The 19,615-nt window shown below is 37.7% G+C and overlaps 1 protein-coding gene across 1 annotated transcript in view; it reads right to left on the bottom strand.

Moving 5' to 3' along the window:
• The window catches only part of LOC140161172 (P protein-like), a 62,972-nt gene extending 44,237 nt beyond the window's left edge, over window positions 1–18,735 (bottom strand). Inside the window, exons 1-3 of the mRNA XM_072184615.1 lie at window positions 18,540–18,735; window positions 9,671–9,958; window positions 7,455–7,586 (exon numbers count right to left, since the gene is read on the bottom strand). Coding sequence (XP_072040716.1) covers window positions 7,455–7,586; window positions 9,671–9,858 — 320 coding nt within the window. The 5' untranslated portion in view covers window positions 9,859–9,958; window positions 18,540–18,735. The remainder of the gene's footprint in view (window positions 1–7,454; window positions 7,587–9,670; window positions 9,959–18,539) is intronic.
• Window positions 18,736–19,615: the final 880 nt, after the last annotated feature.

Here is a 19,615-nt window from a genome sequence, read left to right on the forward strand (position 1 = left end):
TTTGGAAGGTCTTGAGGGAATCTGATTTTTTTATTTGAACCATGAGGGGCAAATGTTATGTTTTATATGGAGAAAAGTGGGGAAACAAGAGGCAATCCAATAATTTAGAGCTAATTTTGTGTCAATTTTTTCTTCAAAACTCCCATTCTCCCCCCCAAGCATAAATATTGTGGTCCCTATTTTCTTACACTACTTGACAAAATGTTACCAAACTTTTTATTTTACTTTATTAATTTCTACCACGTGGGATACCACATAACATACATGTAAATGTGGCTGCCAAGGTCATGACGAAGCACTACTGCCCTTTTGTACTGTAAATCAAATCAGGTGTAGTACAATGTAACTGCTGGTTAACCATGTATTTACATAATATTCTTTACATCCAAACTTTGCTGGTATGTATGCTCTGTGGAATAAGATCCCAAATAATATTGCAGACTATTTTGTGTAAATAATGTTGATAGTCTTAGCATAAAATCAATGAATTCTTAAAATGGTTCAACCACTAATATGTTACAGTAGCTCATTATTAATTATACCAGTTAAAACTGGTATAATTAATAATATATCCCAAAGCCTAAAAATTAAAATTTGGGTAAACCTGTCATAACCGTATAACGCCACTTATCAAAATATGGCTTTTGAATTATTGTTTTTCAATCATTTGATTCGCAGTGCAAAGTCCAAATTGTGATAAAAGTTTAGGATGTGTACAATTGTGAGATACCATGAGTGATAAAATACTTTGTTTGTTAGTACTGTAAAATCTGGTAATGATTATAAACACCACTAGATTTCTATTAATCACAGATTGTGTCTGTACATTCTATTTACTAGATTTATTTCTCTACTTATTCATTTCAATGCAAATCTTATTATACATGGTGCAGGACTCCAAAAAAGTGTATCAATCTTTTTTCAAAAGAAAAGTGCACTTGTGCAGATTTTTTAGACTTTTTGAATGCCATATCACCAAAAATAGTGCTGCAGAATGGTGAGTCATTTTTGTGAATTTTTTGTGAAAAGCCCCAAAAATAAAGCCCCATATCATATGATAAAGCCCCATATCAAACGTTTACATAGACCTATGACTGACCAATTTTTTTGGGTGTAACCTTGGGAAGCAAACTTACTACATATGTGAAACCTATCCTACTATGGAATAGTATGCTGAGAGGAACAATTCGAGACCATTTTGATAACAATCGGAGCAATTTTTCATATTTGACCACTGTAGAGATCAAACCTTGACCTTTGACCTTTTTGCTTATAACTTGAGAACCGTACATCACAGATAGGTCAAACTATACTTTTTCTGGATCCTTGTGACCAGTGGAACACGTTGGCAAAACTTTGAATTTTTTCCCTGTATAAAGTTTGATGACCTCTATGGCGGCCATATTGGACAAAATATTTTTGGCCCTCCCCCTAGAATTGTTCACCAGACTGAATACTACATCTCAGCCAAATTTCACACTTTAACAATAACAATGGTTTCACCATTCTGCAGCACTAAAAGTGGACATTTTGTAAATTTTTCTCCCACTTTGATTTTATTAGAAAAACAGCAACTAATGTAGAATAACACGGTTCATAATTAAGGTAGCCCCCAATAAATATGCTATTGAAGTCATTAATATTCATAAATATGCAAATAACATGACACAAAACTAAAACTATAGAGCACATGAGACCACCATACCCTATCATCCAACCAAGTTGAAGTTAATCAGTTATTGAGTTGAAGCTGCACAGTGGCTATAACGGTTTTGCTTCCGCTCAGCGAATGAAAGAAGAATTAACCAGCGAACCGGACAGCTAGACAACCATCTACGCCATAACATAAGTCTGTCACATTGTGGGGCAAAAAAGTGGGCCTTTGTGGATTTTTTGAGGGGTGGTTCCCCCCTCTGCGTACGGGTCTGAGTTTACAGCTTACTGATCAACACAGTCACATGAGAGTTTATTGACTTGTTTCAGTCTGTTAAACAATAATTAGATAAACAATATACTAGCTAAAAACCAATACTAAACCAAGTAAACAAATCAGTTAAGACATGCACCTATTTGGACTTTGAACTAACCAAACCAGCTACAAGTTATCAAACAATTTATCAATTATCATAAAGATGCTTGCTAATGAAATTGCTACTTGATCTCTTGATTTTGTTATAATTTGCCCCTAGCATTTTAGAGATTTTGTCATCTGAATGAAGAAAGATGATAGTGATACCACATATTTCACTCACAGTATAAACTAATTCATCACTAGCTGCTTGCAAGATATATAAATAACAGGAGTGTTTCCTATGTCAAACAATCAATACTGCAGCCCTCTAATTAACCCATGGCACCCATGGCATTTTGCCATGGGTGCCCATCCCCACTGCCGTAATGCCCTCAAAATATGTCCTTTACCCAAGGTAGTCACTTGCCGTGCCTTTGCTCTAATGAAGTTGCCATCAGTGCCCCAGCCCTGCCCCTTCATTTATAAAATCATCTATCTATGTTTATGTGTGTTTTCTTCACTGGGTGCCCTTCTCAAATTTTCAACAGTTGCCATGATGCCCTCTTGAAATATTACAAACTGCCGTGCTGCCTTGCCTTTTCAGTGAAAATCCAAGGCAATTTCCAACTTGCCCTAAAAAAGTTGCCGTGCCCCTTCAGATCCTTAATTCGAGGGCTGCAATACTGAAATATAATACTAGGCCTGTAAACATGTTTAAAACATATTTTGATTTGTCATCATTAGATTTAAAAGACAAACTGTATTCACCAAAGTCATAGCTAGGGGAGAATGCATCTCCTCTCCCAAATACCGATGCAATTTTTTGTGCGTAAAATGTTGTAAATCAGCCCTTTGATAAAGGAAAAAATCACAAAAGTGCACTTTTTTCAGTAAATACATTGAAATTGGCCCTTTTTTGCAGGCAAGCCGCTCGCGATGCGAGCTATCACTCGCACATAAATACTACAACTTTTCGTCAAAAATTGGTAAATTTTTCAATCTTGCCCCCCCGGAAGGTCAGGTCTGGTTACGCCCCTGAAAAAAGGTCCACTTTTGAGACCACCGCACCACCAAAATAAATCCGGTCTGTCACCAAAGTCCATCATTGTTGTTAGTGGGGATATGACACCAAGTCCGTTTTGTGTCATTAAAAAGTGCATACAAAGGTAGTGAAGATTTACTCAAAATTTCACAATTTGTGAAATTTTGAGTAAATCTTCACTACCTTACATGCACTTTTTAAAATTTTCTTAAACTTTGGGCATTTTACCTTGTGAAATGTAATCATTTACTCATGAATGTCAAAGTACTATGTAGTGACTAAGCTTGCTTTAACCCTAACTGAACCAAGCATCAAAAAAGCTCAATTCACAAAGCATCTGCAAGCACAGTTATCCCATGCGATGAAATTGAACCATCATGCGAACACACATATGGGCACGGAAAGCTTGGCAGTCAAGGTAAACCCCCCTTGAAAGGGATCCCTGTGCTCATGTCTGGCACCAAGGGGTATGTGGGTATGGTTCAAAACCACACCTGGTTCTTCTCTTTCTTTCTTCCTTCCTTCTTTCATTCCCCTTGCTAAAAAGCTCCTGAGGGCATTATGGTTACTTTGGACTAATCTAAGAAGTACATATATGTACCATGAAAATAACAGGACCAGATTTTCTTTTTCCTCAAGAACTAACTGCAGAGCCAAAATTTTACCATCTAGAATCAGACAGTAGTATAAATAAGTCTAAATTTTATGCACTTAGCCCTTTATATAGCAAATTTTATGTTCATTTTTGGTTAAAATAGTCTGATGTTGATTTTTTTCATGTGCTATGCCCACATATTAGTTGTAAAATCTGAACAATATATGCTTGTCTTCATCTAAATTGAATTTAATGCTTCCGCCGCCAGATAGTATACGTTAACCAAAAAAGTAAATCCGGCCCTGGCCAGGAGTTCAATGACGTTGCAAATTATTATGTGGTGGGAGATCAGAGCCTAATACATGCAGTAGGAGTAGGACTAAAGTGTACCAAGCAGCATTGGTATATGTGGGAAACATGACCAGAAACTAATGTGACGTAGGAAAAGGAATTTTGTTCACACTTCTCATTTCCTGTTCCTGGTTTAATGAAACAGGTATTCAAAATGTATAGTTTTAATAATCACAAGATAATCATGGTTCCCTTATTCATTGCTTATTTTGTTACTTCCGTTTTTACAACATAGACAAAGTTCGCAATAATTTTACTTTTGAATACTTGAATTGTTTGAATCATCAAAATTTATTGATTGTATACTTAAATAGGAAACTTTTCACCACACAAACTAAGACAATTGATTAAAATTGTAAAGTGTGCTGAGGCTTGTGGATCCACATCTAGGCGTTGTGCCTGTGCGTAGCGCACTATAAATCACTGCGCTTATTATTATTATAAAATGAAATTTATACTATAAAATTATCCTTTCCATTCAGTAGGGTGGGACAGGCAACACATAGGGGACCCCAACCAAACCAGCCTCTACAGTTAATGTTGTAAAAGGTCAATACATGTAGGATCAGGTAATTTTACTTACGAGATGACAGACCTCAATTTCTAGCAAAAACACTGCTAAGGCAACAACAAAAAAGAAACACCCTGTTCTGCAGATGGATTGACTTGCCAAGTAGGGATTGGATTTTTTCCAAAAAATCACAAAAAGCTTGAAAAATCTTTAAAAGATCTGAAAATATTTTGCAAAGATATTTGAACAAATTTCTGATAAAAAGAAACAACTTACACATGTACATCAAATCAATCCACTTCAGTCATATGAAAACAGTGTTTAATTTCATAGCCTAATTTTTTAAATCCTCAAAATGCAGAATATACAATTTTTTTTTGTCACCTAAGGGGCTTTGCAATAATTATGAGTCCCAGGGTAAAACTGCCTCCCCTCACGGACTGCCAAAATTGCTTACCCCCCCCTCAGTCTGCAAAGAAATCTTTGCTGCCCCTTTGCATGTGCCAAACTTTTAGGATCCCAATTTGTCAACCTTAATTGGCCTAGATATATATTGTGAGCGCAATGAGTAGGAAAAGTTGCATATTTTAAAGCATTTCTGTACTGCGTTCCTAAGTAGTAGTAGTTCCATTTGTAGATTTTGTTTAATTTAAAAGGTGCCCCACACACCGTCATCATCCCTATATCTTCGTGTTAAAAATTGCCGTGATAGTACGATGAATCCTCACGTTTTTCAACAACTACGCATGGTGATTTTCTTGAGATAGGCCGTATGACTCAGGCTAAGCATACAATTTGATATTTTGAGAGCCTGCCACACTGTTTCTATTCTATGTTTTACGATTTTCGCATGATCAATATATGGCTGGCAGTAACCGCCTAACGTGGAGCTGCTACTGGCAGTAGCTTACTTTTTCGCTTCATGCGAGCTAAATTGACCAATCATGTTAGATCTTTTCATTACGCTGGAGCCAGTGGATGCATCCTCGCTCCAGAGAGAGAAAACTCTTGCCAAAATTAATGTTTACTATGGGGATTTAAATGAATCGATTGTAAATAAACCACGACCAGTTGTACAGGATCAATACCATTGTTTGATTAGTGTATAGTCAATGTTACCTTGCATGCATGTGTCATGTGTGTGGCGTGTTTGTTTGTTTGTTTGTTTGTCTACTGTGTCAGGCCAGGATCACTGACACCCACGGTACTGATACTCTCATACTATCACGGTGATCATATTGTTGAATGTTGTTGACTTTAAAATAATCATGATGCTGTCATGTCTACAGTAGAACTCACCACGACCTTTGAAGGACTTAAACCCTATTAAAAGCTATTAAACCAAGATAACACTCAATGAAAACAGCTCAACTATGTTACATCAGATCTTCTCTGGTTAAATACACACTGCACTTGTGTCTGTTTTACCTGTGCAATGAGCAATGAGCTGGTATTATAGTTTCAGTTGGGTGAACGATTATAAAGCTAACGCAAGGTAACAATACTGTGGGCTTTTGTTTACGAAATGAGACAATAGTCTGCTTATTGTTAACCAGCGTTCTTGAAAATGAGAAGCTTAATTTCTTCATATTTTTGGTACAAAAGTACCAATATTTCCAAACACCTAAATTAGCTAAAATTTAGGACATGTTACAAAACTATATTTTCTAGAATTTCAGAGAATACTTTAAATATTGGCGGTTATTTTTTACAGTGACGCCAACTAGGCAATGGCCTATACTTCTAACATACACTATTTGTAGAGGTCACGCGTCAATAGTGAGCGCACTGAGTATTGTGTATAGGAAAACGGACAGTAACTACAGTATGTATGGCCTACTACTAGTATATAAAGTAAATCCGAACTGGTTTGCAGTTTGCTGAAGGTCGAATTCATGCAGGGACACCGCATAAGTTATACAAATTAGCTCCCGGCGATACACTGCAGATCGCAGAACTGTGTGCATAGTTTACCACCACTCTGCCTAGCTATATAGTTATGTACAATACTGTATGAGTTTCTTATGAGTGCATGTCCATCTTAATAATAAGTCAGTTCGTACTTTTCATAAACTACTTTTTGAATCATAACTTTCGTGACCGAGGATATCTTGCAACTACATGACGCTCGTCTGGCAAATTCTTAATGAATAAATTCGCTTCACGTAATGAGTAAGTCGTACTTAATTGGTCAGTTTTACCTCCGAGTAATGAAAAACTCTAACATGATCATGATTGGTCAATTTGGCTCCACGGAGCAAAATGTCAGCTACGCCAGTAGCAGCTTCACGCTGTGGCGGTTGCGGCCTACCATATCAGTATCCCATATGATATTTCTATTGCAAGAAAATTTTATTTGTTGTCAGGTTTTATCTTAAATACACTAACTGGAAATTAAATACACTAATTAGTGAGGACCGGTATTTTGCTGTGGATATGTTTAACTGCAATTTGCGGGTAAAAATTTGAAATCCTGGGTAAAAATTGTGATCATATTCAACTCTTTGAGAAATAATAATATAAAGGAATGCATGTGAAATCCAGCTGCGATACAATGTACATTATTGACACAATATCACTCTCTTTATCTACGGCAATAATAGAATATCGATTTCAATACATTGCTCAGTTTTGAGTTTGTAGTTGACTACTAAGCGATCGATTGCTAGCCAATCAGATAGAACTCCTTTTCTTGCGTCGGTAAAATACCACTCGCCTGTCGCTCACCAACGGAGTATTAAATTTATATTTATCGTATAGGAAGTCGACACTGTGCCCCATGAATGTGTGCCAAAATTATTTGCCCCCCCCCCCGGCTTGCCAGAAATTGCCTGCCTCCTTCTCGACTGGCAAAAAAATCTTGCCTCCGCAATTTTACCATCCCCACAGGGCTCATGATTATTGCACAGCTCCTAAGAGACACCCTTCCCTTCTTGACACTTACTTTTGTCTTTTAGTTAACGTGACATCAAAGAGTTGTTGATGTTGTTTCCTGGCCTCTGCAGCTCCCATTTCCTCATCCATTACGGCTAACTCGCTCCACGCTCTGCGTCTTTCCCGAGGATTTACATCATCTCTGCAAGTACATTTAATGCATTATTAAAGTATTTTCCCCACCCTCTATCCTGGGAAATGTGAGGACTGTAAGCTGGGATTACATAAACATTAACCGGTTTGTGCATTCCAGGGGTAGAGTGTGCAACCTTTCATAATATCCCTCCTCCAATCCAGGGAAAGGAGAGTATAGATGCAATGAGTACATCATGGCTGCAATTTTATTTTAATTAGACAACAATTACATGCCCCATCATTTCCCAGGATAGGAGGGTGGGGTGAATAACCAAAACACAAAAGTCAAATTGATTATCAGATATTTTCTATTTAACAATACTTTGTCTCAAAGGCATATCATATCAGGCAATCTTAATCACAAACAGTGTAGCATGTTTTGGGACAGTTTCAACAGCCTCACTCACATGATAAATAATTAAATTACAGACATACTATTCTCCTACATTCATTTAAATATCAGATTTTGTCTTCACCAGATTGCTTTTATGTTTACCATTTGTTTGCTTCATCAGCTTCATTTGATTAGGCCTATAAAAATTGTTTGATTGGCGTAACATAAAAAAATTAGGGTAGGTCAGTGGGCAATTTAAAAAAAAAATTTTACACACATTTTGAGCGGTAAATTGCATATGATATAAAAGCTTTTCAACAACTCCTCCTATACCTTTGTACAGGAGCCAACCGTTGTTAATCCGTGATATACTGCTGACGCTGAAGCGAGACTATGCGTTACGCGAGAGCGCCAAAAATTCGCCATGTTTGGAACCTGTGTGCGTATGCAAGCTTTACATATTAAATTCAGTATTTTTCAGCGGCTAAACATTGCAGTTTTATTCTGTAGTTTTATCCCAGTTTTATTGCTGACTTTAACAGAAAATTCATCGAAGTTTTTGTAAGGCTGAGTGGCAATGATTAACTGACATTCCTCATGAAATAATCATGTGAATTATACGATCTTTAGCTTCTTTTCGTTGTTGAAAGGGATTCAATCATGGTTCACTACGTTGTTCATCACCGGTAGAGAGTCGCGTAGGGCACGAGTGTAGATCTCGGTGGTCTCCGCCTCGTTAAAAAAGAGGCCGCATCGTTGTTAAACGGTGATGAACAACGGTGAAACATGATTGAACCTCTAATGGAACTTTTTTGTTTCTTTTTTAAAAAAATATTTATTTACTTTACAAAAAAAATTTTACCAAAAAAATACGAAAAAGTCTAGGGTCGGCCTATTTTTAGGTTCGGTCGAGTTACGCCAATCAAACAATTTTTTAGGCCTTATTATAAAACTGGCTCTCGTCTTTAGCTTCACTTTCAGTAAAACTCCAAAAATTCAGCTCTTTACAGTATAGCTCAAATTAGGTAAAATTTGAAATGTCTTAGCTCTATCTATATTCTATAACCTATAATTCAGCCCAATTTTAGTTCACAAAAAAGTATGTTGAAAGTTTAGTTCAGTAACCCCTATTTTCCCCAAAAATCAGTTCACAGTTCCTAAAGCTTGATGCTTCCATGCCACACACCCCTACCAAAATTCAGTTGATTGCTCTCTCTCTGGGGTTCTGGTGTGGCAATGATCACTGATTCCTACATGTATAACTTATTATGTCAGCAACATAAACCAAAAAGGGATCAGTTTTCAGCATAATATAATAAAAAAAGGATTTAGGAATTATTAATGCAAATAAGGCCAAGAAGAATTGTTGTGTTGTCCTTGCATGAAAATTTTGTATAGGGTCGGGCAGTTATTTTGGATTTACCACTCTATGATTACCAACTCAAGAATTTAAATGCTACACAGAGCTCAATCAATGTGTTTTAAACTATAAAAGAGAGGAAAACACATTGTTTGCTGTATTTTCTATTCAGGTTGGTTTCAGCAACAAATTTTATTTTAATATTTGAGCAGATTTTAACAGTTTAGCTAATCAATAGTGATTTTTTGAATTAAATTTCTAACTTCTTGTATCCATACAATAAAAATGCTAACCCAAAATTGGGTCAGTTGGGTACAGGCAACACAGCATTTTTTGGGGCGAGGGGGGGGGCCTTAAAAGAAACAACATAAACTGACGGGCAAGAAAACCCACTTACTCTCCAATAATATCATATCCATCTACATTCCCATTTGGTTCTCCATACATAGTCTTATGTTTCTGCAATAGTTGTGTTGTTTCATTGGAGTTTGTCATCAATTCCGTTTCCTCCGGTATCATGGATGTTTCCGGTGTTTGGGATGGGTACCGGGGTTGCCCCGTGGTCCCAAGTGGGATGCCGCTCATTTTGCTGAGAGTGCTCTACACTCAAGATATAGTCACCAGTTTTAATACAGTTGTGAGTTACAAATGAGTATCAGTCAGTTGTGTGCCGGATAACCTATTTCTGGAAAAAATATCATAAAAGTAAAGCTGTCATCACTTTCACATGATTTGCTTAAATGTGTCATTGCCTCCATGGCAAGTTCAAATCCATGATCTTCATGGCACAGTCATTGTCCTACTACTAATACATGTGTAGTAACAGAAACAAAGTTCATATCTTATCTCATCAGGACCTATATTGTATCTAGATAAAATCTAAGACCTATCTAGATAATTTTGTGTACAATTAGCATGTATATGTTTAGCTGCATTACTTTTGTGTGTGTGATTTTCTGGCTCTAAACAACAGCTTTGTAATTTGTCAATAATATTTGTGTGTGTTTTTTCACATAGAAGACAAATAGGTCAAAAATACTTGTGTGGGCTTTGCGTTTTGGGGTTCCGAAAAAAATTACAAAAAGCATATATAATAATATGAACATAAAAAATTTCTCTGCTGAGTGCTATATAATTAAAGTCTTATTCAGATTCCTTTAAAAGCGTATTGCTAGCCAGTCCAGCGCCAGTATTATTTGCACAAGGTCCAGTGCACACGTCGCGCGCGTATACGCGATGGTTAAGCTGTCAAATGAAATCTGAATAAGACTTTATGCATAGTAATATTTCAAGAATAATCCCTCTGAGAGTCTATAACACACAAGAGTGGCAACATACCAAACATATCCCACAAAAAGTTTACATAATAAAGAAATTTTTTAAACTAAATCTTTGCTATATAATTAAAAAGACTACACATAGTTTGTGTATGACGTCCTGTCAACCACACCAAAAATGCTGCACCACGCAGGTCAGAAACCAATCACGTTGTGCCTTTGCCATAACGCCGGACACAAACTAGTCTTTTTTAATTCGGTCTTCAATTATAGAGTTATTTGTACATGATAAAATTTATGATTCACTTTAACTTGTGGCTACCTGATCATATATAACTGGACTGCCACCAATATTTGATTTGAATATCATGCAAAATGAATTGTCTTGATGTCTAGTTGTTGTTGCTTTTTTTCAGTATTTGAAAACTGAAGGTAACTCAATGTTTAAGGTCTGTAAGCCGACTGACAGCATCACCCCACCCCAGATTTTTCTCAATGTTGATGAGTTTTTTGGTATCATAGATCACATTTTCTCATTATCATCCTGAAATTTGACACTCTCAATTGATGTATTTCTGAAGAAATTGTAAAAAAAAACAGGCAAATTGTGGTTACGAATTTTCACACCCCTGGGAAATCTGGGTAGGTACATGTAATAAAGGAATGAAATCAGCAAATTTGAGCCACATGAGCCTCAAACAGTTCATGGTCACTGGTTGGGGCTGATCCATTCCTCTTTTTGACTTTCACACAATAAGTGAGTGAATGATTTTCCAGGTGGTGGTGTAATTTACCATCTCATGGGCCAGCTTCATCAGGTCTTCCATCTGCTTGTTGAGGGTAGCAAGCTCATCAGATTTATAAGAGTTGTTTAGGCTGGTGTTCAAGTTTGGTGCACCAATTTGTCTGGTCAGTACTCTCCAACCCAGTACATTTTAAAAATCAAGTGACGCAGTGCTCATGCAAAACATGAGACTTCCAGTCTACATAAACATTTGTGGCTTGATACAGTAAAATATGCAAATTAGGTACCTAAGCCCAGGCGATTTCAGCAGATTTAGCACCCCCATAAGAGACATTTTTGACATAAAAACCTGTTTTAGACTTTTTTGAAAAAATGCTTCCTTCATCCTAAAAAAGTGGTTTTAAGGTGGTACTACACCCCTTGATAAATTTGTGACTATTTTTGCATTTTTCTCAAAAAATAATAAAACACTGGTAACAAAAGTTATGTATATAATATAGGGGCAAGGAATATCCAGTTACTACACTGGAATTTCAGTGACTCAAGACAAGTAGTTATTGATTTATCAATCAAATATTGGTTTTCCCTCATTTTTAGTGTAATTCCACAACTACATGTACATGTATTGTCTGTGCTGAAATAAAATTTCCAGTGCAGTAATTGTATTCTTTGCCCGTATACATATCTTACTTGTCACCAATGTGCTATGATTTTTGAGAAAAATGCAAAAATAGGCACAGGGGTGTAGTTACAACCTTATTCAGTTTCCTATACTTTTGTACATGAGAGACATTCTTCAAAGCTTTTTTTTTTTTTGCCTAATAACATGGCCTACATGGCTGAAATTGATATAATAATGCGCAATATAAAAACAATGATTCATCAAATTTTTGAGGTATTAATGTGCATGAAGAATACATTGTATGATAAGAATAATGTGTATAATTCGGCATGTTAAACATAGAGTGATTGATGTCACTACAAATTGGGACTAAAATAGTACCGTAGGCCTATCCCAAGGGAAATACATACACACACTCACCCACCTCCACCCAACCTCTCCCACCTAACCCCCAAGGCTACCGGCCTGACTGATGGCCACACAAAGCCAAAGGATACAGCTAAAAGGTTCATATCAAACTGTTGACCCAAGTTTGCTTCCATTTAGACTTAAACATGACTTGATATTAGAGTATAGGCCCATAACATCAGTCCAGCATCATCTCAAACATCATCATTCATTAATACACATTACATACTTCTTACTAGGCTAATATTCATTGAGGAAAAAGAGATGTGTTTTTGAACGCAAAACCGACATGATCGGTATAACATGCTGGTCCCATAATGGACCAAAATTCATCAATTTTGGGCATGAAAAAGTATTCTCAATAATATAAAAGATTTGACCACATGTTAAATGAGTACCATTATCTTATCTAGCAGAGTCATCCAGCCAGGGTTCTAAGGAATTTTCATTTTAAATTTTAAAAATGAAAAATATATAAGCCTACAAGACAGATTTATTTCCGAACTTCTTTTCTTACTTCAGCACATTTTTTCTTCAAGGACTTTCCATAAATTTTAAGGACTTTTCAACAAAATTTCAGGACTTTCAAGGCCTTGAAAAGGCAATTTGATTTTGAAGTACTTTCAAGCACTTTTTTTGGCTTTTCCAAGGTTCTGCACGCACCCTGTAGTTATTATGTACCATACGTGCTGCCCTTCTTTGTATTTTGCCTACTTTTTGAATTAGTACTTGTGTGTGGGGTGGGTCCCAAATGGCGGAACAATACTCAACTTCAAGATATTCCAATCCTTGATGGTACGTGGGAAAAAGGAATTGGCATAGACTGATGAGACTTGTTGTGTCCTCTGTGTGGATTGGGTGAGGTACAAAATGTAGTTGGTCTGACAATCAATGTCAACTAAGGTGGATCTTATACATATGTACATCATTTAAGGTGGCTTTGTTGTTGGTATGATAGGTGAATTCAAATTTGCCATCAAACCACATCATTTTTTATATCAAATTACAGCCCTTGAGTAAAGAAAGCCAAAACTGAAAACCGTTTTGTCATAGCACTTTCCGTAGCAAAGTTACATCTTGTCAAAGATTGACTTTCATCAAAAAGATTCAGCTAAACAAAATAGCATTTTGGTGGTGTTTCTAGATCAGTGATAGTCTCATGATTTTCTGTGGAACTGCTATTAAAATCCGTTCCATGTGCGATTGTCTCATCACCAAAAAAAAATCATTTGGGTCCAGTGAAGTATATAAACAACATATTTATGTAGGTTTCCTTGAGCTAGCTGTTTTTTTTAATTTCTAAAAATTCTATGTAAATATATATATATTGTGTTTGGGCCCCGGTTTAGGCCATTTTGGCTGACTAGCAAATGTGTTAACTGAGGTTCCCTCGCATGATACCATTTGTTGGCTTGGCCATTCCAGGTGTTCCAGCATGGCAGTCACACTGCTCTGACGACTGTAGTCACTGGTGACAAAGTGTGCAGATGTAAGCTGTACTTGTTCAACTTTGTGGATGTTGCGCTGGGTGTGAGGATCCCAGGTCAGGAGATCCTATTCCTATCCTTTAACATACTGACATTTTTATATTTAGGCCTACCGGCAATAACCTCATAATGTTCAATTCAAGATACTTGTACCTCGTTTACATTGGGCAAAAGTCGTAATCGACTTAAGCTGTATTTTGAATTACAACAGCAGATTAATTTGTTTGGTGGGTGTTTACACCACATCGTCTGAATTTGATTCCAAATTCAGTTTACATTAGCGAAAAGTCGTAATGAATGACGACTTATTCGAATTCACTTGATATGAATGATGATCGTTGTATCCAGTTGATCCAGTTGTATCGCTACTCCTTCTTCCCACGTACAGTGGTGTGGTGGAATACCCTTCCAGCGAGCACCTTGTCATCACCATCTTATGAGGTGTTCAGGGGAGCAGAAGCTGCAGCCAACCCATAATTTCCCATGGTCTTTTTACTCGCACATATGTAATTTTCTGCACTGATGGCACCTTCAACGCACATGTACAACCTTATTCCTTGGCAGGAAATCCAAGCTGATGGACTATGCCAAGTATTGCAGTAGAAGTAGAAGTAGAAGTGATACAAGTCATCATTGGAATTACGACTTCTGAATTACGATTAATTACGACTGTACAAATGTACCTGTTTACACTTATCATACGAATTAAGTACGACTTTAGTGAATTCGATTACGACTTTTACCCAATGTAAACGGGGTATTACTATTAGTTACAGTTACTAGAATTAATAGTACATGACCAATGACCATGATCAATGCTGATGAACATGTGAAGTAAGCTTATAATTAAAATCAAATGGCTATTGCTATGCCCAGCGAGGTCACGTCACACTCGCTGTGGCGTGCCCTGAACTCCCAATAACTTTCGTAGCGACAGACAAATTGCAGGAAAGCGTGCCAATTTAAGCTTCCTGTAATATCTATTGCACATAACGTACGAAGTCACAAACTTACAAACTTCAATATGCACTTCAAATACAGCAGACCAGCTGTTAATTAATATTACCGATCCTGTAGAATAACTTACATAATCTTCAATTTCATGGAATCCCGTTGCTCAGAATTGCAAATGTCATTTTTATCTGTCAAATCCGCTGTGTATGTGCTCAGAGATTTTATGATATGCTCCATAAATCACAGCTGTGAAACTGACTTTATACCACTCGCTCGCTTTTAAAGCTAGCAGAAAAGCGAAGCCTCCGGCTACCTCGTGGCATGACGTCATCATGGACGTGTACAAAATTTCCGATGGGCGCCTTATTTATTTGTAACCCGTTTCGTGATTGGTTGCAAACACCATTCATCGCAATCGTTAGCCAATCAATGAAGGCGACGGCCTTTTTACGGTATAAATGAATTAATGTGACCCGCCAGTAAAGTACGTCTAACCTGATTGGTTTACAAAAATAATTGGATATTTGCTAAGCCAGTCAGCGTGCTCGATGCTAAAACAACCTGTATACCTGATCTCATGTACCAATACCTAGTGTATTGGTACATGATTCGGCGAGTATACTTCAGCAATAGCGAATAAGTGGTCGTTTTTTACTCTGTTCAAAACGTCACATGTACACCAAATACAGCCCCCGAAATGGTCTACTTTTAGCGTGCCTTAACTCCGAAACAGTTTAGTCAAAGTTAAAAATGCGATCCCCAACCCTTTGCTTACCTTGGACGAATTTGTAGTAATTTCCGCTAGCTCCGTGTTGAAAAATGTCCGGTACTTGCCCGGTACAAACATAGAAATGGCCACATTTGCTTCAGTCCTGGTATGAATATTTCTTCCGTAATCCAATGGTTCCAACGTGGGCATCACGATGATAGTCTCCTACACAACCAGATTGTGTCGGCCTGACGCTCGTCGATCCTAATCGCTAAAGTAAGGACAGCGTGAGCTCTTACAATGTACCTGCGTAAAAGTCTGTTCGACAAAGGCGATTGTGAATAAGGATGATTGACAGCGCCGTTCATTGGGCGAGCCATTATATTCTGCATGACAGCACACAGGTTGCGCTGTCCTCTGACCTTGACTGTTCGTCACGTAGACATACCGTGACCTGGGTACACGCGATAAAGCTGGGGGATGCGACTGCGGCCGCCATTTTGACACGCGGTATCTACTCTTCAGAAAAATTACTTTTGTTGACGTTTTATATCAAACAATTTTCGATAACGGATTTCTACTAGGATTTCATTTTTTAATTAATGAAGGTGCATGTAGTTTTGAGGAATAACATGTGATGTTTCGAGTTTTATTTCAACTGGTGGTGTAGGAAGGTGAGTGAATTCGTGAATGAGGCCGGGGATTGAGGTTTTGTTGTTTCAACGATCCGATAGTAGGATACTGAACGTAGGCTAAAATGTCTAATGACGCCATGTTTACATGAAAACATTAGCTGCTGCGAGGTCAGTGTCGTTGAATTAGTTACCTAAATTCCTTTCAGGATATTCTGATTTCACTTATTTATGATGTGTACGAAAATTCACCATATAAACTCAAAAGTATGAATGCAAGCTGTTATTGCTGACAATAGAAACATTGTTGCAAAGTCATTAAAAACAGGTATGTATTACAGACGTCCTTTGGCCGAAACGAGATACAGGCTAGTTAGGCCAAATTGGTCAAGCTGGGAGATTCCACGTTTGTTGATAGAAAGACAACCTGGGCTAATAGAAATTGGCACTTCATTCGTGGTGGATAATAATACTAAAGCTTAAAACATGTAGGCCTAGCCTATGTCCGGCACTTAAGCAGGGTGATTCTTTGTTGGATTATTTTATTTGATCCTATTTGTGACCTCTTCTCAAAATTTATTACTTTCCTTTTCTCACAAGTCTGAAACATCGAGTCGTAGTACCGTCCACGCGAACTTGGATGTAAGCTTAAATTGCATTGGCCTACATATTGACGCAAATTCAAGAAAGTAGAAAACTTGGAAGTATGACTATATCCCGGGACTATATCTGACTCTGTATTTTGCAAACTAAAACAAGAATAGGGTCCTACTGTATTGAATAAATACGAAAATGAGAGTAGGCCTATGACTGAATTAATTTAGATGCCAAGACACTGAAACTGATTTCGTAAAAGTCACACGGCGCTCGCACAAAGTTATGAATGAATGCCGCACAATATGGTTTATACTCATCACATGTATATCGCCATGGTGGGGGCACGTATGTAGGGCTATTTGCATGCTTGTCATGGGTCGACCTGGCTAAAAATCCTGGCGTTTTGGGCCGAATGTGGCAACCCAAAATTTACAGTCCACCTGGGAGAAACCGATTTACGATAACTTAGGTGGTCTATAGTGTGCGATACGCTATTTTTGGTCGACCTGGGATTTATTTCTCCCAGCTTGACCCAAAACGCGCTAGTTAGGCAGTCTAAACAACCTGGTCGTAGAGGTTTTTTTTTTTTTTTTTTTAATAGGCGAATTCACATGGTGATCCAGCGATCGAGTATAAATTCAGCATGACTTCTGCTGTAACAGGTGCAATAACAATACGTCGACACAATCAGTGACATTTACACAATACAATAATGAATTATTTATGACATGCATGGGCTGGATTTTACGATCGAGGTAAAGTTTTCGGACTGTCCCTGCGTGAATATCGTGACTTTTCAGCATCAAATACTTGCGATGACCAGTTTTTTGCGGACACTTTGATAACAGGTAACTTTTATAGGTCATAGGGTAGAAACGATAGTTGTACAATTGTACGAAAATATACATTTTGTTATAGGCCTAAAATGTTTACAAAAATATATTGCTCCGTACGTTGTGCATGTATTCAGCTAATTCAGTTGTTCGACGTATAGGCTATTGCATGAATCATGACATGATGTACCCTGTGTAAAGATAGTCACTTGTGCTGAGCATGAAATTGGTCACTTATCGCTCACTTTTCAAAATGTGACATCTACACCAATTACAGTCCCCGAAACTGTCTACTTTTTAGCCGACCTCAATTCCGAAACATTTAGTGATAGTTAAAAATGCGATCCCCAACCCTTTGGTTACCTTTGGACGAATTTTTCGAAATCTCCGCGGAGTCTCCGTGTCTGAAATTCCCGGTACAAACATCGAAAATGTCGCAATTCTCAGTTCTCGGTGATGATACTATATCCGCATCGCTGTTTTCATACATGAATATGCATATCTCTGACCCTGTAAGGTCAAAAACGTGGCGTTGATTTCAACCAATCCGATCCACCGTTTAATAAGCAGCTTGATACTGACGTCATATCTGAGGTGACCAGGAGGCAGGAGCTACCATTTTGGTAAACTGAACTCGACTCGTGCGTTCTTTTGGTTCACATAAATCGAACAAAATTTTCAATAACGGGTAATAGTATGATTTCAATTTTTATTAATGAAGTTACTTGTAGTTTTGAGGAATGACAAAGTTGTTTTTGGAAACTTAGATGTTTGTTTCAACTGATGATGTAGGATCGCAAGGTGAGTGAATTCGTGAAGAGATTTGCTTGTTTGAGTGATAGTAGGATACGGGATGTAGGCTAGTCCTCTGTGTTTGACCGGCTCCGACGTCTCAATTCACAACGTCTCAATTCGTACCTGCTTACCAGACAGCAATACTGCGTATTGCTGTATGGAACCAGATATAGACATGATGATGATTGATGATGTGCTACGACTTACCATTTTTTTTAGTATTGTTCGCATACGCCTTAATACATCCAGGTATCTGCTATCCCTGTCGGCAATGTCATGCCCGTGCACATTAACAGAATGCAGTGGTTATCTTCCAAATTCATGAGATCAAAGTGTAATCTAGTTCTGCTCTGATGAAACTGCGAGACAAGTACTAAGTAGTAAACATTGCGTTGTGTGTGGCACCGATGATCCAGCTGACTGAATTTCCGGGAATGGCACAGTACACCCACCACTTGAGAGGTATGCTATGAATATTGATGAGGTGTGTTACGCAATATTAAAGGAGCATTTTCGTGATCCCAGGGCCTGCGTGCGGGCCTGCGTGATCCTTGCTTTTTTGACATTTGAAAAAGTCTTCTCCCGGGGAGGGGGGGCACTCAACTTTAGAAGTGACGGGTATGTGCCTACCGGAGTCGCGAAGTAGGGGCCTATTGGTCATTGGGTACTTAAACAAAATAAAAAAGGGGGTCATTGGGTACGGTATACTTTGAAAAAAGGGGTCATTGGGTGTAAAGCTGAATTTATACTCAATCGCTTTTGCAGAAAAGCGATTCTCACGCATGCTCAGTATTTACTTACATTTCCAGAGCGTCAAGCCGATCAATCGATTCAAATCGCGGAGGTAAAAACGACGTCGCTTTTGCAAGTTGAAGAAATCTGAACTTCCCAGCGATATCGCTTGACACGTGAATGCGTCAACCAATCATATACAACCAACTGGATCCATTATTTTGCTAATTAATTTACCTTTCTCGATTTTTAACTTTTGGTGATAAATTAATTCAAAGCAATAATTATTGACAGCAATTCATGTTTTAAAAATGCATTTTGTGGCATTTAGAATATTTTAATTGTCGTCTGCAATCGCTATCGCCGTGATAAGTATAAATGCAAAAGCGACGGGCGATGCATCGCAAAATTCGGCGATTGCAAATCGCTTTTTCAAAAGCGATTAATCGCATCGCTCGGCGATCGAGTATAAATTCAGCTTAAGATTTCAAGAAAGGAGTCATCGTGTAGAAAATTTTAAAAAATGGAGCACAATTCTATTTTTTTGTTTC

The sequence above is a fragment of the Amphiura filiformis genome, chromosome 9, assembly GCF_039555335.1.
Source record: "Amphiura filiformis chromosome 9, Afil_fr2py, whole genome shotgun sequence".
NCBI lineage: Eukaryota > Metazoa > Echinodermata > Ophiuroidea > Amphilepidida > Amphiuridae > Amphiura > Amphiura filiformis.